The sequence below is a fragment of the Drepanopeziza brunnea genome (assembly GCF_022702325.1).
Source record: "Drepanopeziza brunnea f. sp. 'multigermtubi' strain 214-2 chromosome Unknown ctg6, whole genome shotgun sequence".
Classification (NCBI taxonomy): Eukaryota; Fungi; Ascomycota; class Leotiomycetes; order Helotiales; family Drepanopezizaceae; genus Drepanopeziza; species Drepanopeziza brunnea.
In genome coordinates, this window is record NW_027094069.1 from 258,342 (window position 1) to 277,192 (window position 18,851).

Consider the following 18,851-nt stretch of genomic DNA (forward strand, 5'->3'; position numbering starts at 1 on the left):
GCCTAGAAGAGAGACGGACAGTCTTGTGTACAGGAATGACCTCCTGGCTAGTTGTCGCTCTGCAAGCACCTCAAGTATTTCTACGTAGCTTGCTTCGTGTTCAAGCATACATGTAGCACAGATTAAGCAGAATTCTCATTGCAGATCAGGGCGAGAGATAGCGGCCGCTACATCTTGGACCGAAAGCGAGGCAAAAGGACGCTAGCGTATATCTTGACAGGAAAATGACATACAACGAAACTGGAATTCAACAGCCAGCTACGTGCGAACACGCACACGGGATCATGTCGATAAATGGTTAGAGAGACTAGGGACTAGATACACAGGAGAGCAAAGCGGGAAAAGGCTTCGACTTTGCATTAGAGCTCGAAGGGAGAGCGGAATTGGGTGTTTGGTTTCTGCTCCGGGCTTTGCAATTGATCGGACACCGACAACGTCCATGAGGATCCTGGTGTATATCGAGTAGATGGCCAGGTAACCAGGCGAGGCAGTCAGAAAGTCCATCAATGGAGGGACGAGGGGGTGGCAATTTGAGGAGTAATGACGGCAAAAGAATAAAGCGAGCAGCCTTTGGGTATCGAGTGGCTACTCACATTCTTTCCTGCTTCCCAGGTATCAAAGATTTAAGAGGTTAAAAGATTGTACCTGACTCCCGCAAACTCGCGCCTGAGGTGAAGTAGAAAGAATCGTGAGAGAGTTATTAGATGCTACAATTACAAAGAAATCATTCATTAGAAGGCTGCCAGCGCAGTAGCGGCAAGGACTGTTGGGTGTGTGAATGTGGCCTCGTCACGAATGTGCCTATTATAAGATGTGTGATGTACTACACAAAATGCGTAAGAAGACTATGCCTCCACTAAAGAGAGAGAGATGAAATGCAAACCCGAAGATTCATTGGTGTGAAGTTCCAGTCAAACGAAGAGCCTAAGCAATCTTCTTCCTGAGGAAAAAGGAGAATATAAGGCCACATCTGCTCGGCGAAATGAGCATCTACGGCCTAACACAGCTTACGACATGGAGCGAACAGATCGCTACATGCCAGAGAAGCGAAAGCTGAAATACCGAATATTCAGCCATCAAGACCTAGCAGGCACGCAGAGAGAAGCCTGCCCCTTCTTCCAAAACATCACGCAACAACGAGACTCGAGAATCGAGATGTGTCTCGTTTACTTTGCAGCTCTGAAATAAGTCTGATAGCCAGTACTTAATCGACACAAGAAGCACCCAAACGGCAACGCACGCGCACTCGGAGGGAGGCTGGAGGTAGGATGAGGAACTGAGTGAAGGCAGGCAGGCGGGCGCGCGATACACTTAGCTGCTATGTAGCCGTGGCTTTCCACAGCGGTATCTAGCACAGGAAAGCAGCCGTGCTGAGGAAGTGAGATCTGTTTTATACCCCCGGCTAGGATTTTCGACTTGATTATCCTGGCTGTTTTGAAGGGAGAGGTGAATCGAAGCGAGTTGAGTGGAGGAGAGAGCATAAAAGCAACCATCGGAACGAGATCTTAAACAAGAAACAAGAAAGACGGTCGAGTGATGTGGGCTGATGGCAAGCGTCCACAAGCACAGAAGGAAACTTGCATTATCAGGAGAAACCTTTTCGTCGATGCGCCTTCTGTTGGGAGTGGTATGGCTAGTCTCCGTGTTCTTCTCTTGCTTCGCGTAAATATGAGAGCATGGAAGATGACGGTGGATGCAAGAATGACAGTGCAATACAAGAAAGAAAATAAGTGATAAAGGCAGGTCAGAGGGGGTTTCGGTGCCATGCCTAACTCCTCCGTACTGGCTTTCCTCCGTACTGGCTGGCTCGTGGCAACCAGGTAAGGATTCTCCTCCCCAGCAGTGTTGTGGTCAGCGCCTTAGCCATCAATGCTTCACTATTGGGCTTGCTGGTATATCCCGATTATGCCTCGACTCCACGCACCTGCAACAGAGTCCAGCGGCTTGAGTGAGAAGCAGATTCTGTACAAATCTTTAGTATTGATACAGTGCCTCGTAGTCCCATACACATCATACACTCCCTCCACCACCCAACACCTATCACCCAACACCCCTTAGTCCATCGTAACCACGGCCCCCAGCTCCTTCAACGTAGCCACAATCTTCTCGGCCTCCTCTTTTGGCACACCCTCTTTCATCAACTTCGGCGCGCTCTCCACAAACTTCTTACTATCCACCAAACTCAGTCCCAACATGCTCTTCACCTCCTTAATGATCTTCGGCTTGGAGCCCGCCTCGAACGACACCAGCTTCAGGTTGAAAAGCGTCTTCTCTTGCTGCACAGGGGCAGCCTCCTCCTCCTCAACAGGAGCCGCAGCAGCAGGCGCAGCGGGGCCAGCGGCGAATCCTCCCATTGGCATATCCGGGATATTGAGTCGAGACTGCCCATCGCCCCATCCGTTAGCAAAACATTTCCCAGCGCCCCTGAATGCACCCAAAGCGTACCTTCAAGCTCGCAACTAAATCCGCAGTCTCTAACAGCGTCAATTGACTGATCTGGTCTACAATACCCGAAATCTTGGGGTTCGTAGCCGCCGCTTCGGTCGATTGCCATCGTCTCGCGGGCGTACTCCTCCGTTGTGCCACGGCAGCGGCGGCGGGGATTCGTAGGCAGGGTTGGGAGCGCAGAGAGCGGACGCAGCTTCGTGCTGCGGAATGGCAGGATAGCGACATGGTGAGTGGATAAGGGGTTGCGGAACGAGGGAATTCCGAGATCTTAGGAATACCAAAATTGTGTCGATGCGGTGGATATTTGCCAGAGTCGAGAGACGCGCTAGAATTTCCTTGGCTTATGGTCCGTGCAGTGATATTTTGCTATCGACGTTTCTTATCAGAAAAAAAAAATGTCTGGATGTGCATGAGAATCTCCCGCAGGTTGCGCAAATACGGACAACGCCACGAAATGGATGTCGACGATAGAAACGAGAGACGGGAGGATTTCCTGTCGAATGGACATAATTTGGGAGAATTGCCTCAAGGAATCCTCGAGGTTATACGGCTGGAGAGCTCTCCGCGATTCCTGGATGCGCTCGCCGTTGCAGCTCTCAAGCCTGAATTGACGCTGCGGCTATTTACGAGATATGAGGATATATTCGCAGATACTTCTGCGAGGTGGATTGGGAGGGAAAGGGGAGGAAGACAAGATGTGGGAGTGATCGGGGCTTTTGCGCGTGTTCTGCCTCTTGCGCCGCATCTGTCGACCTTTCTGGGAAAATATTTGGAGAGTACTACGACACCTGGACACGACGGACCAAGCGCTAGGATAGAAAGCCTATGGGTAGAGGATAATGGGCTGGACGCCTTGGGGCTCCAACGCATATTTCTGGCAACTCTACGGCTCCTCAACCTCAACAATCAAAATGCCTTTTCTCAAACGATTTCGAGTGCGAATATCCAAGGCTATCTGAAGCATGCAGATAGAGGAGTGCGATATTTGGCTGTCAGAATACTCTGCCATTTATGTTACGCTTCGGAATCTAAGCTCGAAGCCATGGTCGAGGAGCATGTTGGAAAGTCGGAGGCCGTAATGGGAGACTTTGACGGTCGACAGGTGGACTACGGATTCTTGAGCCTGTTTGAGGGAAAGCGGCTGAAAGATGCTACCGAAGCTCTGCGGAATAAAAAACCCATCATCACGTCAAAACTGGAAGGGCTATCGGACTTGGTTGTAAAATACACAAATACTCTACTTCCCCGACCCAATGGACCCCCAGCTCGATCTTCTACTCTAGTGCATACCACAACTACTTTGCGCAACATGGAACTGTTTGCCAAAGCACTCCTCTCCTCTTCCCCAATACTGCTTCATGGGCTGGCGGGTTCCGGAAAGACATCGCTTGTTAATGACTTTGCCCGAGAACTTGGGGTAGACTCGAACATGGTCACCCTCCACCTGAATGAACAGACTGATGCAAAGATGTTAATCGGAATGTATGCGAGTGGTTCGAAGCCCGGATCCTTCACATGGAGAGCCGGTGTCTTGGCGACGGCCGTCAGAGAAGGCAGATATGTATTCATTGAGGATCTCGACCGAGCACCAAATGAAGTTATCAGTGTCATCCTACCCCTGATCGAGCGTGGAGAACTTCTGATTCCCAGTCGTGGCGAAACAGTCAAGGCAGGGCGTGGATTCAGGCTTCTCGCCAGTATCCGAACAACTCTAAGTGTCACTGGGCATGAGAACCCGCCCGCCTTGCATATGCTTGGAGCTCGTTTGTGGCAGCGAGTACCTGTCCAGATGCCGAATCAAGAAGAATTCACAGACATCATCAATGGCACTTATCCGGTCTTGCATAAGTTCCTGCCTGGTATCATCAGTGTGTATGAGCGATTATACACATTGTCGCAAAAGCCGGCTTTCGCCTCGAAGAGTCGGACATCCCTCGGAAGACCAATTAGCCCTCGTGATCTTCTCAAGTGGTGCCGCCGCTTAGATGGTATTCTCAAGACAGCAGGTTCGAGAACTGGGGACGAACCCATCACTGATGCTGTCAAGTATGAGATGTTCCTGGAAGCTACGGATTGCTTTGCTGGCAGTCTGCAGTCAGATGATACCCGCAGGACAGTTATTTCTGCCATTGCCGAGGAGATGCACATCGATCCTCAACGCGTTGAGCATTTCCTGACATCCCATATTCCACGATACGAGGATGGCGAGAAGGAGCTCACAATCGGGCGTGTGCGCCTACAGAAGAGACCTGCCAATCGCGTCACTAAACCAAAGAAAGCCAGACCGTTCGCTAACACTGCCCATGCCAAGCGATTGCTCGAGCAGGTCGGAGTCGCTGTGAAAATGATGGAGCCAGTGCTTCTCGTAGGTGAAACTGGTATCGGAAAGACCACCGTCGTTCAACAGCTTGCAGACTCCCTCGGATACAAACTCACCGCTGTTAACCTGTCACAGCAGAGTGAAGTTGGCGATCTTCTCGGTGGCTTCAAGCCTGTCAACATCAGAAGTCTAGCTATCCCGCTCAAAGAAGAATTTGATGACCTCTTTGAAGCCACAGGTATCTCTGTGACCAAAAACCAAAAGTACCTTGACTCACTGGGGAAATGTGTCGCAAAGAGTCAGTGGAGTAAAGCCACCAAGCTTTGGCGCGAAGCTCCAAAGATGTTCGACAAGATTTTGTCCGAGTTGATGAAGAAGGAGATATCTAGTGGACGATCGGTCGAGCAGCCGGTGAAGCGTCGCAAGACCGAGACAAGGCTGCAGTCATTATTGCAACTGAAACCACGATGGGAAAGATTTTCTCAGAGCTTGGCTCAATTCGACATCCAGCTGTCCGGTGGCTCAAAAGGCTTTGCTTTTACTTTCGTGGAGGGAAACATCGTGAAAGCTGCTCGGAACGGTGATTGGGTGCTTCTCGACGAAATAAATCTTGCTTCGCCCGACACCCTGGAGAGCATTGCAGACCTGTTACACAGCGGCTCTGGCGGCTCGCCATCAATCTTGCTCTCGGAGACGGGTGAGATTGAGCGTGTGAGAGCTCATCCAAACTTTCGCATATTCGGTGCCATGAATCCCGCCACTGATGTCGGAAAGCGGGATCTCCCAATGGGACTGCGATCGCGGTTTACTGAGATTTATGTTGAGAGTCCTGACCGTAACCTGGATGATCTTCTTGGTGTCATTCAAGCTTATTTGAAAGGCAACAGCAGTAATGACGAGAAAGCGGCTCACGATGTTGCTCGACTGTACCTCAACACGAAGCGTCTCGCGGACGACAAGAGATTGGTGGATGGAGCCAATCAAGTTCCGCATTTCAGTCTTCGAACCCTGACCCGTGTTTTGAGTTATGTGGTTGAGATCGCTCCTTCATATGGACTGCGTAGAGCTTTGTATGAAGGTTTCGCCATGGGTTTTCTCACCCTTCTTGACAGAGAATCTGAACGGCTGCTCATACCATTGATCGATCACCACTTTTTGAGCGGCCATGGTAACCCTCGTGCTCTTCTGGCCCAGACTCCTCGTCGACTCGATGATGGGAAGCTGTATAAAGCATTCACCAACAAGAACAAGGACCGCCAATACTGGATGCTTCAGGGCTCAGACATACCCCAGGAGCAGTCTCATTACATTCTGACCCCTTCCGTTGAACGTAACATGCTGAATCTGGTCCGCGCTACATCTACACGACGCTTCCCCGTTCTAGTTCAGGGTCCGACCTCTTCTGGAAAGACGAGTATGATCGAGTATCTGGCAAAGTTCAGTGGCAACAAGTTCGTCCGAATTAACAATCACGAGCACACTGATTTGCAAGAATACCTTGGTACTTACGTGTCTGGCGCTGATGGACAACTACGCTTTCAGGAGGGCCTTCTCGTTCAAGCTCTCCGCCAAGGACACTGGATCGTGCTCGATGAGTTGAACTTGGCACCAACCGATGTGCTGGAAGCTCTAAACAGACTGCTTGATGACAACCGAGAACTCCTCATTCCTGAAACCCAAGAGATTGTCCGGCCTCACGAGAATTTCATGCTCTTCGCTACTCAAAATCCGCCAGGACTTTATGGTGGTAGAAAAACACTTTCGCGAGCCTTCCGAAATCGTTTCTTGGAACTTCACTTCGACGACATCCCACAAGAGGAGTTACATACCATCCTGGAATACAGAAGCAAGAACGTCGCACCCTCGGACTGTAAGCGAATCGTACAAGTGTACAAGGATCTGTCCAGTCTCCGTCAGTCCAACCGCCTGTTTGAACAAAAAGATAGTTTCGCCACCCTCAGAGATCTTTTTCGTTGGGCTATGAGAAACGCAGATACCCGCGAGCAGCTAGCTGCGAATGGATACATGCTCCTCGCAGAGCGCGTTCGAAACCCGATTGAGCGAACAGCTGTCAAGGACATCATTGAGAAAGTCTTCAAAGTCACAATCCATCCCGCTGCTCTTTACAACGGCGAATTCTCTCCCGAGATCAAGGCCTACAATGAGACGTCGAATTCCCAAGGCGTGGTCTGGACACATGCCATGCGGCGTCTCTACGTCCTCGTCGCTCACGCTCTTCGCAATAACGAGCCTGTTCTGCTTGTCGGCGAGACGGGATGCGGAAAGACGACCGTTTGCCAGATGTTAGCCAACGCTTTTGGAAAAAAGCTGCATATTGTCAATGCGCATCAGAATACCGAGACGGGAGATCTTATTGGTGCTCAGAGACCCGTGAGAAATCGCGCAGTAATTTTGGAACAGCTGAAGCAGGATTTGATTGCTGTGCTGGGCGGTCTTGGGCAGTCTGTCGATCAGGATGAGAAAGTTGATGTTTTGATGGCTGTGTACCGGGCTTTGCCTTCATCGACCGTTTCGCAGGCACCAGACGAATTTCGTCAGAGGATTGAGGCGAACCAAGGGAAGGCAAAGGCTCTTTTCGAGTGGTCTGACGGAAGTCTCGTCCAGGCATTGAAGGATGGCGAATTCTTTCTGCTCGACGAGATTTCCCTCGCTGATGATTCTGTACTCGAACGCCTCAACTCAGTCCTCGAAACTCAGCGAACAATATTACTCGCGGAGAAGGGAGTCGAGAACTCCTTCGTAGAAGCCGCCGATGGTTTCCAATTTTTTGCCACCATGAACCCCGGTGGTGACTACGGCAAGCGCGAATTGTCCCCTGCTCTGCGAAATCGCTTCACTGAGATCTGGGTGCCTTCGCTGTCTGAGCATGAGGATGTCTTTCAGATTGTTGAAGCCAAGCTGGATAGCAAGTTCAAGCATTTGTCGAAGGCTATGGTGTATTTCGCCGAGTGGTTTGGAGAGAACTATCGCTCTTCCGCGGCAACTTCGATTTCGGTCCGAGATGTATTGGCGTGGGTCAAGTTCATGAATGGCTCTTCTTCAAGCGATCCGTACTTTGCTGTTCTGCACGGTGCGGCTATGGTCTACGTTGATACTTTAGGTGCCAACCCCGCGGCTCTGCTGGCTATCAACCCGGAAAACATCGTAGAAGAAAGAAGGAAGTGCTTACAACAGCTCACCACTCTTCTCAACTACGACATCAGCTCGATCTACTTCAAGCCTATCGGGCTGGTCAATGGTGAGGACTCGCTTATCATAGGAGACTTCTCCATCCTTAAGCAGTCTGGATCAGACTCTGACCCGGGCTTTGCCTTGAACGCACCAACAACTAAATTGAACGCTATGAGAGTGGTACGCGCGCTTCAAGTTCAAAAGCCAATTCTTATTGAAGGCAGCCCAGGGGTCGGAAAGACTACTCTGATCGCCGCTCTAGCTCGCGCATGCAATCGCCCTCTCACGCGTATCAATCTATCGGAGCAAACCGACCTTATGGATCTCTTCGGCTCCGATATTCCCGTCGAAGGTGCGGAAGCCGGCCACTTTGCCTGGCGCGACGCCCCTTTTCTGCAAGCCATGCAAAACGGCGAATGGGTGCTCCTCGACGAAATGAATTTGGCCTCGCAATCCGTTCTCGAAGGTCTCAACGCCTGTCTCGACCACAGAGGCGAAGTCTACATCTCCGAGCTCGACCAAACCTTCAAGCGCCATCCTGATTTTTCCGTCTTTGCGGCGCAGAACCCACATCATCAAGGGGGTGGGCGAAAGGGACTGCCAAGCTCATTTGTTAATCGCTTCACGGTTGTGTATGCGGATGTGTTCCGGAACGATGATTTGAAGCTTATTTGCAAGCACAACTTTCCCGCGATGGAGGATAAGACTTTGGATACGATGATCCGGTTTGTGGAAAAGCTTGAGCATGAAATTGTGCGTGTCAGGCGATTTGGATCGCAGGGTGGACCGTGGGAATTCAACCTGAGAGATATCCTCAGATGGCTCCAACTGCTCGAGTCGGATGCCCCGTTGCTTGCGGCTACGAATCCGTCGGATTTTCTGAACTTGATCTTCAGACAACGATTCAGAACCACCAAGGATCGTCAGGAAATTGACCGGATATTTGCCCAGATCTTTTGCCAGAATGTGCCGTTCCGCCATTTCTTCCACAACACCAGTTCTTCCGCGTACCAAGTCGGCTTGTCTTACATGGCGAGAGACCCTTTGATTCAGCGGTTGCCATTTCCAGCTGTCGATCTCACCAAACGTTTGCCGGAGATCGAGTCAGTTGTGATCTGTATCCAGCAAAATCTGCCATGTATATTGGTAGGTCCATCAGGATCTGGCAAGACGACAATTATCGAGCACATTGCAGCCACCAGCGGGAAATCCCTCGTTGTCTTCCCACTCAATGCCGACATTGACACTATGGATCTCGTCGGAGGATTCGAACAAGTGGACCCCCAGCGTCAAGCTAGCGCTTTCCTCACCGAGCTGAAAGACTTCCTTAATACCAAGATCCTGTCCTCCCTCCCAGCCGAGGTTCCTGGCGAAGCATTTGAAGTGCTTTCCCTCCTCAATCAAGAGGCCCGCTCAACACCATCCCACTTCACTGGCCTTGCGTCTCTCCTTCGTGCCCTATTCTCAAAGACTTCCCTCACAGCCTTCGAAAATCTCGCTACCACGTGCGCGCAGTTCGCAACCCGTCCCCTGGCCGTCGAAAACGCTCGTTTCGAGTGGGTCGACGGCGTGCTTATTAAAGCCCTCGAGCAAGGCTCCTGGCTTGTCCTCGATAATGCAAATCTCTGTAGCGCTTCTGTTCTTGATCGCCTCAACTCGTTGCTCGAGCCTAACGGCTTTTTGAGTATCAATGAGCATTGTGGGCCGGATGGCAAGCCGAAGGTTGTGAAGCCGCATTCCGAGTTCCGAATTTTCCTGACGATGGACGCACGGTTTGGAGAATTGTCGAGGGCGATGAGGAATCGGGCTGTGGAGATCTTTGTCGAACCTTGGACAATCGCTATGGAGGAGCAGAGTTGTTTGATCATGACGAAGCCAGAGTCGAGTATGCTAAGATATCAGAATTTGGCCCAGAGTTTGGAGTCCTGTCCCACGGATTTGGCAAAAGCTCGACTTGTTTGTTCTGCGGCTCTGGACAATCTTTCCTGGTCAGATATGCCAATTCTAGACAGATTTTCTAGGGCTTGTCAAAATAGCGACCTCGCAGAAGTTGGTGCCGTAAACTTCGAGGCCATATGCCAGCCATACGGCGAGATTTACCAGAGTAGGTCCAATCAGCACCTGAGAGTGGCCATCGGCGAGTTGCTCGGAGGACTCGCGATCAAGACCAACTTAGCTGTGGATAGCTTCAGAGATGCGCAAATCATTCATCCTCTGCAGAACTCACCTTTGGAAACTCTTCTTAGCCAATCTGCAAACCCCGGGCAAGTATTCTGGCTAGGTGCTATCGTCAACTTCATTGTCGACATCACTGCTGCAACAAATGCCCAGGCGGAACAGGAGATAGGCCTCGATACTTTGAAGCCCAGCAAGATGAACAGACTTCAACGATCCCTCGTGAAAGCCCGCGTTCCGATCGTTAATAAAGATTCAACAGTCAACGTCTCAGGATTTCTGCGCAACACCCTCCAGGCTCTCTCCGTCTACCTACAAACACACACTGGTTCGAATGCGCAATGGAACGACCAGAGGTACGCATTCCAGTCCCTGCTCCGATACTGGTGGAATACCTTCCAACTAGCCACATCTACCGACTTCGAAGAATCAACATTCCAAGCCCATCTCGCCATCGGTAACGACATGCTCACTGCCCTCACCACAAGCTCACAATCACAAGATTCGCCCATCACGATCTTCACTGAGAGCCTCTCAGCAGACTTCTCATCGGGCTTCAAGCTAACCACAGGCCTCAGCATGGAGCTCCTCTGGCGTAAGCTCCGGCCTACTGTCATCCCAAACCTTCGCGTCATGCAAACACTCACGAAGATGAAAGCACTAGCCAACCGCTTCGATGCTCTGAGATGGAAGACCGCAATCTCAGTCGCTGAGCAGGGGCACATCATGACTTCTCTTGTGAAAGCTTACAAATTGATTCTGACGAGCGATGTTGATGGCGCTATTTTGATCGCTACGCTAGAGACTGAGATGCGGAACCTGGAACAGAGTATTGGGTCTCTGGCTGAAGTTGAGGAGAATAAGGTTATGCCATTCTTTGCAAGCCAATTCGAGGCTTTGAGACAATTCCGGACTTTAGATGGGATGCGCTCTGGCTCTGCTTGTGAACAAACTATTGACGTCGATTCTGCTATCCTGGCCAATCATCCTACGACGTCTGAGATGCAACTAGCGAGCGCGACATCCAGCTCGAGATCTCTACAGACTGTCGATTATCTTCTTGGTGATGGATTGAAGTCTGTTGCTGACAAGTTTTCGGTGGAGATGTTGACGACATTCAATGGTGTCAGCGAAGTGGACTTGAAGAGTCTGAAACTTCTTGAGGCTGAATTGCCGTTTCTTGGAGAGAAAATTTCCAAGTCCAGCGAGACGCTGTCGAGGGATCATGTTGTGGATCTTAACGAAGTTCTGTCGAACTTGATTCTGGAGGTTGTGTCTGCACATGGGGAAGAAATTGCATCGCACTTTGTTTCTTGGTGCCAGTCGCTACCTTCGAGTATCGAGTCTAGTCCTATCGACTTCAGCCTCGGCAGCAATCCGATATCATATGCGCAGAACGAGGTTGTTATCTCGAGCCACTTACAAGAAGTCCTTACAAACCACTTCAGCTCATCCGCACTTTCCATACTGGTCGCTCGCTCCCAGCCAGATAACAGACTGCAATTCTCTTCCCTAGCATGGGTCACATTTGCCATCGGCTGTATCACCCTGTACGTACCAGACCGTGCTTTCGATCCCGACAAGAGACAAAGACTCGAACGCCAACGCCACGGAGAGCACCGTCAAGATATCCAAGACAGACTTGATGCTCTCCGTCAGTTTGAGCGCATGTTTTCGGGCCAGGAGTCTAACCTCCGCTGCCAGCTTCTAGAGACTGAGCTTGCAGAACTTGGCGAGCCACCCGAGGTGCTGCAAGAGATTTATCGACCCGAGAAATCGGAGATGGATCAATTGCAAGGTGAGTTCGGAAACTTGCTTAAATCTGTCCTTGGTTCGGGCCTTAAGGATACGCTCACCAACTACTTCAATGACGGTGATGAGACTGGGCTCCAGCGAATCAAGCTTGCACACCATAACGTCTCTCAAATTATCCGAAGACTCTCAGAGCGGTTCTGTGCATACAATGACTTGACCGCACCGGTCATCAGTATGCTTCGCTGCTTGCAGATCGGGTTATCGATGGCCACTCTGGTCTCTGCCACACCATCTGCCAAGAACGAGAGTTGTTTGGCGCTCAGCAAGTCCACTCCTTTCCTTGGAGGGGGGCCGACTCCTCTCGACGAGGACATCATCGCCACCCAACCTATGGAGTACCTCGCCATCATCGCCACGACAGCTGCTACAGAGAATATTTCCTCATTCGGATCCAGTGCTCGCCAAGCTCTATTCAAAGGTTTCCACGGCTGCTACGACCAGTGGAAAAAGCGACTCGAATCTGATCGTCTCGAAGCTCAAACCAACTCTGGGCTGTACGTATTCAGAGGCAGTGCTGAAGACGAGGAGGAAGACGATCAAGAGCAGTTCAACGATCTGTTCCCGACCTATGATGACGAGACTGCGGATAAAAAGGGCGTCACGCCCGCTCAATTCGGTGTTAGAGAGACTGCCATTGGGCTATCAAAGGTCCACTCGGAGGTCTTTTTGGGTAACACGCAGTCCAGAGATAGCATGCTTTCCATCATTCGCCAGATTTCTAGGCGCATTGGTTCTTTGCATGAAGATACCGCGGCATTCACCGAGCGCAAGATGACTAGAGCTCTGCTGCCTGGAACGCTGCTTCTTCTCAATGACGAAATCGAGTCTTTGAATTCAAGCACTACCGTCCCCGAAGACTACAATTTTTACACCTCACCCCACCTCCCCGAAACCCGCCAGCTAGTCACCCTCATTCAACAAATCATTGCGCGTTTCGTTGCCCTCCAAGCTGTTGACGAAATCGGACACATGCAACCACTCGCCGATGTCCTTCTCGCGTGCTCCGAGCTCCTGAAATTCCGCCACATCGAGCCCCTCGCCAAGATTATAACAAAGGTTGAAAAAGTACATACTTATATCCATGAATGGCAGTTTGGCGGTTGGGCTAGTCGTGCAAATTCTGCCTTGGAGCTGTATGATAAGCTTACTCAGACGATCGTCGGCTGGAGACGACTGGAGCTTAGTACTTGGGCAAAGCTGTTTGAGATGGAGAGCCAGACTTGCGACGATGATGCTAGGAGTTGGTTCTTCATTGCTTATGAAGTCGTTGTTGCTGTGCCGTTGCAGATTTCCGATTCGCCCGAGGAGCTCAAAGTGTACGCGCAGAAATTGCTGAAGGATCTGGAAGCGTATTTCTCGACTGCTATTACAGGCCAGTTCGTGCAAAGACTACAGTTGCTCAAGCAGTTACGTCAGCATGTCGGGTTGCTAGCTGTTGACATGCCGCATCTTTCCATTATCCACGCGGCACTTTCAAATTTCATAGCGCTATATGCGTGGTATGAGAAGCCTGTTGCGGAACACTTGAAGAAGGGTCGAACCGGGCTGGAAAAGGCTATGAAGGATGTTTTGCTACTTGCGAGCTGGAAGGACACGAACATTGTGGCACTGCGAGATAGTGCCAAGAGATCTCACCACAAGCTGTTCAAGATCGTACGCAAGTTTCGCTCGCTGCTTGGACAGCCAATGGAGTTTGTGCTCAAAGGCGGACTGCCTGACAAACCCACTTCCCTACTCAACGAAATCAAGTCTACCCCGGTTCCAGGTGTCGACGAATCCGCTCTCGCCTTGTGCGCCAGCTCTGTACCAGACTGGTTCACTAAAAGCAAGCGATTTGTTAACGTCAACAAGACCGTCTCTATGATGGCCAACACCGCCCAGCTGCCAACCTCCGCAATCGAAGCCTCGCTATATCTCGAGTCCTTCCTGGCCAATATTATTGACTCCATAGCGGAGCTCCAGAAAGCCACGCCCTCAACTCTGACAGAAGATAACAAAGTCGAGGTCAAGCATCTCAAATCCCGCAAACGCAAGCTCTTCGCCGAAACCCTGAAAGAGCTGCGCCAGATGGGCATCAAATACAACCTCGGCGCCAATGTCCTCGCGCAACAAGAATCCTTGTCACTGGTCTTGGCTGGTGTCGGGGTTGTAAGCGAGCTTGAAGTCGAGGGCATGGAGTATTATTTCCACAAAGCTGTCGAGATGGCGCCGAGAGTCCGAGCAGCTGTACGACAGCACTCTGAAGATTTAAGTAGTGCCGAAGTGGCTAGGAGTACGGGGTTTCTCGAAGGTCTGCTTCACGTTATTTTGGCACAGAGGAATGAACTTGCTGCTGCTCTCAAGGGGATGACTTCCGTGGAAGCGAAGATCACGATGGTGAAGGGTCTTTGGGCACCGGGCTCTTACACAGTTAGAGCATCACAGTCGTCGTCGAACCACAAGAAGCTGCTGAGATGGTTGCCGAATATTCTGGTAGTCGCGGCGGAGCTGGTCACGGTTCATGCCAAGCTGGGCAAGATTGATTCGAAGGACGTTCTTGGGATGTTGGCTTTGTGGAATGATCGGTTTGTGCAGTTTGCGAGGCAGTGGGATGAGCTTGCTACGCTTCCTTCTGGTATTGTGTCGACGGAATCCATGGCGCTCGAGGAGAATATCACGGATGCTGCAGAGCAACTTAGGATCGAGTTATCGGATATCAGTAAGCAGCGTCCTGATCTGGCTTTTGTTGTCAAGCAGATCCTGCCATGGGTTGGCATTGCTACCTCGAGCCAGGCTAGATCTCCGGAATCACATACCACTGCAGAGCTCGACCAGAAACTCTCCACAGTCTGCGACACCGTCCTTGTTGCAATTGAGAAGTACAAGAAGGCTGTTGCGGAAATTCCAACCTCGACTGAAGACCCCGTTTGGCTTACTAAGAATAATACTTGTCTCTCATCTGCCATCAAGGCTCTTCACAGCAACAACATATCAGAGCAGCTCGATCAGGCTTTCGAAATCCTCCCCTGCGTCAACCTCGGAGATGAACACACCAGCAAATCAGCCGGCGCAATCTTTGCTGTCACCCTTCCAATCCTCCAACAATATCTCAATATCCTCCAAGAGAGCGTCACTCGCTATGGGCACCTCCACCGCACGACCTGCAAAACCTCCTACATCCTCGCCAAAACTTTCGCACAGATCGCCACATCAGGATTCTGCACGCCCGCCGAGAAATCCTCTGCTCAGGATGGTCAAACGGAGAAACTCGAAGGTGGAACCGGTCTCGGCGAAGGTGAAGGCGCAGAAGACATCAGCAAAGACATTCAAGATGACGAGAACCTCGACGAGCTGGCCCAAGAGCCTAACCAAGAGAAAGGCGATATTGAAGATGAGCAGGATGCAGTCGATATGGCGGACGGCGACATGGAAGGCGAAATGGGAGATGCGGAGGAGAAGGAAGACGGTGACGGCGATGATGAGAATGAGGAGAGCGGGGATGAGATGGATGAGGAGGCCGGGGATGTAGATGATCTTGATGCTAACGCTGTGGATGAGAAGATGTGGGATGGGGGAGGGGAGGATAATGATAAGGAGCAGGAAGGGGATCAGGCGAAGGGAGAGCAAAAGCAGGATGAGCAGGTTGCTGGGGAGGAAAATGGCAAGGAGAATCAGGCGAAGCAGGAGGAAGGTGATGAGGGGGAAGTAGATGAAGAGGAAGAGGAGCTAGAAGGGGCGGAAATGGGCGAGGATGTTAAGCAGCAGGACGATGTTGAGAAACATGATCCGCATGCTGAGGAGGGGGAGGCTTTGGATCTGCCCGAGGATATGGATTTGGACGGGGATGAGGGCAGTGAGAAGGCGGACAATGACGAGATGGGAGACCTGTCTGATGTTGAGGGAGAAGAGAAAGAGGAGGAGGGGGAAGAGGTGAAGAATGATGGAAAAGAAGAAGATGGTGCGGAAGATTCAAATGGACAGGAGGATCAGCAAATCGACGATGAGATGGACGTTGTTGACCTCGACGAAGAGCATAATGATGAAGGCGAAAAGACCGAAGAGGCTGGCGAGAAGGTTGAAGAAGAGTCGGCAGAGCAAGAGCTTGACAAACAGGAAGGTCTCCTGCGGGATCGCGACGACGATGCGAATGCCGATGCTGACAACGCCGTCCCAAGCGACGTCCAAGGAGTGGGCGAAGACCAGGAAGAGAACGCACGTGACGACAGGACCGAGTCGCAAAGCAAAGCCCAACGCGAAGACGGTGGGGAGGGTGGCGAGTCCTCTGAACAGAAAGATGCCGCTGCTGAAGATGGAGAGAAAGGTCGACAGGCCAATGGTGACGCACCACAAGATTCCCGTGACGAGACAGAAGACACTGCGGCTGCTCAACCGTTCAAGAAGCTTGGTGATGCGCTCGAGAGATGGCACCGACAGCAGTCCAAGATTCGGAATCCTGAAGAGAGAAAGGATCAAGAGCAAGGCAAGGATGAGGCTATAGATGTCGATAAAGAAACATCTGAGTTTCAGCATTTGCAGGATGAGAATGCAGAGGCTGATGCACAAGCCCTCGGTACTGCTACTGAAGACCAGGCTAAGGCATTGGATGAAAGCATGGCAGTCGACGAAGAGAGCAAAGAGCTTCCAGAGGAGTTCCAGCCCGATGAAGTTCAAGCCGATGACATCGAGCACGATGGCATGGACGTCGAAGAGCCCCCCACGCCAAAAGAAAACGAGCAATCCGATGCCTACGAGGGTCGCGCCGGGGCAATGATCAAACAGTCCAATCCCGACCTCGACGCAACCCTTGATTCCAAGGCTCAAGTGCAAGACCTCGAAGTCGAAGAGGACGTCGAGGAAGTCGACCGCGAACTCGAAAGCACGCACCTCGATCCTTCTCTAACCCTGAAATCTGCCTCCGATGCCCGCGCGCAATGGATGCACTACGAAGGCCTCACTCGAGACCTCTCCCTATCACTCACCGAACAACTTCGCCTCATCCTCGCTCCAACCCTTGCAACGAAAATGCGCGGTGACTTCCGCACCGGTAAGCGACTGAATATCAAACGCATCATCCCGTACATCGCCTCCCAGTACAAGCGCGACAAGATCTGGATGCGGCGCTCAGTGCCGTCGAAACGCTCTTACCAAATCATGCTCGCGGTGGACGACTCGAAATCCATGGGCGAGTCCGGCAGCGGTGCCCTCGCCCTCGAGACGCTGGTCATGGTCAGCAAGAGCCTGAGCATGCTCGAAGTTGGCCAGATCTCGGTCGTGGGCTTCGGGGAGAGGGTCAAGGTGGCGCACGATTTCGAGACGCCTTTCAGCGCCGACGCCGGCCCAAAGCTCCTGTCGCAATTCTCCTTCCGCCAGGACAGGACGGACGTCACGAGTCTCGTGCGAGAAAGCATCAATCTGTTCCGCGCCGCGAGACAGGGCGCGGCGGGCTCCCCGGCCGACCTGTGGCAGATCCAACTCATCATCTCCGACGGCGTGTGCAACTCCTCCGAGCACGACGCCATCCGCCGCCTGCTGCGCACCGCGCTCGAAGAGCGCATCATGATGGTCTTCGTCATCGTGGACGACGTGCGTGGCAAGCGGAAGGGCGAGAGCATCCTCGATATCCGGGAAGCGAAGTTCCAGGATGGGAAGGTCGAGATGGAAAGGTACATCGAGACGTTTCCCTTCCGCTACTTCTTGGTGGTGGGCGACGTGAGGGAGCTGCCGGCGGTGTTGGCGGGGGTGCTGCGGAGCTGGTTCGGAGAGGTCGTCGATGCTAGCTAGTTAGACGGGTGGCTGCGGGTGGTGATGAAGGGATCGTAGCTCGGCTTTTCACCTCTTGGAGTGGGGGCTCCGGGGCGTTGGGAAGATGTTGGTTTTAATATATATATATTGTTATCTGTTTTTCTGCTGCTGTTTTTGTTGTTTTTTTCTTTTCCTGTAGCATTTGCAGGCGTGCAGGCGTCTCCCGGCAGCAGAGTGAGTGTCTAAGTAGACGGACGGGGAAGATAAAAAAAAAGGGTTTTCAATCCATCGTACCAAAATCTATCGTCTCCTGTAGTAGGCAGTAAGCACATGTTATGTACATCTTCGCTAACGCAGCATCCATCCATCCATCCATCCATCGCGGCAGGTAACTCTCTCTCTCTCTCTCTCTCTCTCTCTCTCTCTGCTTTCCAACAACTGAGCGTCTCGTCTGGGAGCTTGACCCCCCTGCTCTGCTCTGCCCTGCTCTGCTCTGCTCTGCTCTGCTCTGCTCTGCTCCGCGCCACGGTTGCACGTCCGCACGGCCGCCCGTAGGGTTAGGTAGGTAAGGTACTTACAGATGCGATTCGTGTGTTTCGCGCTTGGGAAGCTATGCTTGTTTACTTACTATACTATACCACACTACCACACCACACTACACCAGGTATCCAGATCCAGATCCAGATCCAGCCGTTCTCAGCTCCGCAGACATTCATTCGCAGACATTCAGGATCTTCTAACCTGGCAAGCTTAGCACGCTACTGTACAAATTTCGTAGTAGTAGTGCGGTAACCGGGCAGACAAGCAAGCAAGCAAGCAAGCAAGGTTCTACCTACCTACCGGTACCGATTGAAGCGAGTGATACGGTACAGTAATTGTGTGTGTTCTTTGGGGTGAAGAAAGAGAGGAAGAAAAGAGAGAAAGAAAGAGAGGAATAAAGAGAGAGGGAAAGAAGGAGAGACAGAGACGGCGTGGCGTGTCTTGCTGAGGTTGAGGTTGAGGTTGAGGTTGGTTGGCGTCGATTTGAGAACGCAGACAGCTAGCCAGCCGACCGACTCGTAGTCGAGAAGAAGAAGAAGAAGAAGAAGAAGAATTAGCTATGCTTATTACTAGGTACTTATGTACAGAAAGATGATACAGTAGGGGACGAGGGCGGCAGATCCGGTTGCGGCTCCTGCGT

At 51.6% G+C, this 18,851-nt stretch overlaps 2 protein-coding genes across 3 annotated transcripts; one reads left to right on the plus strand and one right to left on the minus strand.

The window, feature by feature from the left end:
- Positions 1-2,054: 2,054 nt before the first annotated feature.
- Positions 2,055-2,673, minus strand: L3040_004104 (mitochondrial 54S ribosomal protein bL12m; the record flags this gene model as incomplete). The annotated part of the gene is made up of 2 exons (XM_007290912.2): positions 2,055-2,381; positions 2,446-2,673. 2 exons carry the CDS (start codon positions 2,671-2,673, stop codon positions 2,055-2,057), a joined length of 555 nt encoding a protein of 184 aa, XP_007290974.2.
- A 229-nt stretch (positions 2,674-2,902) lies between these two features.
- Positions 2,903-17,710, plus strand: L3040_004105 (uncharacterized protein; the record flags this gene model as incomplete). 2 transcript variants are annotated; one of them, XM_066155083.1, is made up of 2 exons in its annotated part: positions 2,903-5,465; positions 5,543-5,580. In XM_066155083.1, 2 exons carry the CDS (start codon positions 2,903-2,905, stop codon positions 5,578-5,580), a joined length of 2,601 nt encoding a protein of 866 aa, XP_066011863.1. The 2 variants fall into 2 exon arrangements, with proteins under 2 accessions (XP_066011863.1, XP_007290973.2); XM_007290911.2 differs by having other exon boundaries at positions 2,903-17,710.
- Positions 17,711-18,851: the final 1,141 nt, after the last annotated feature.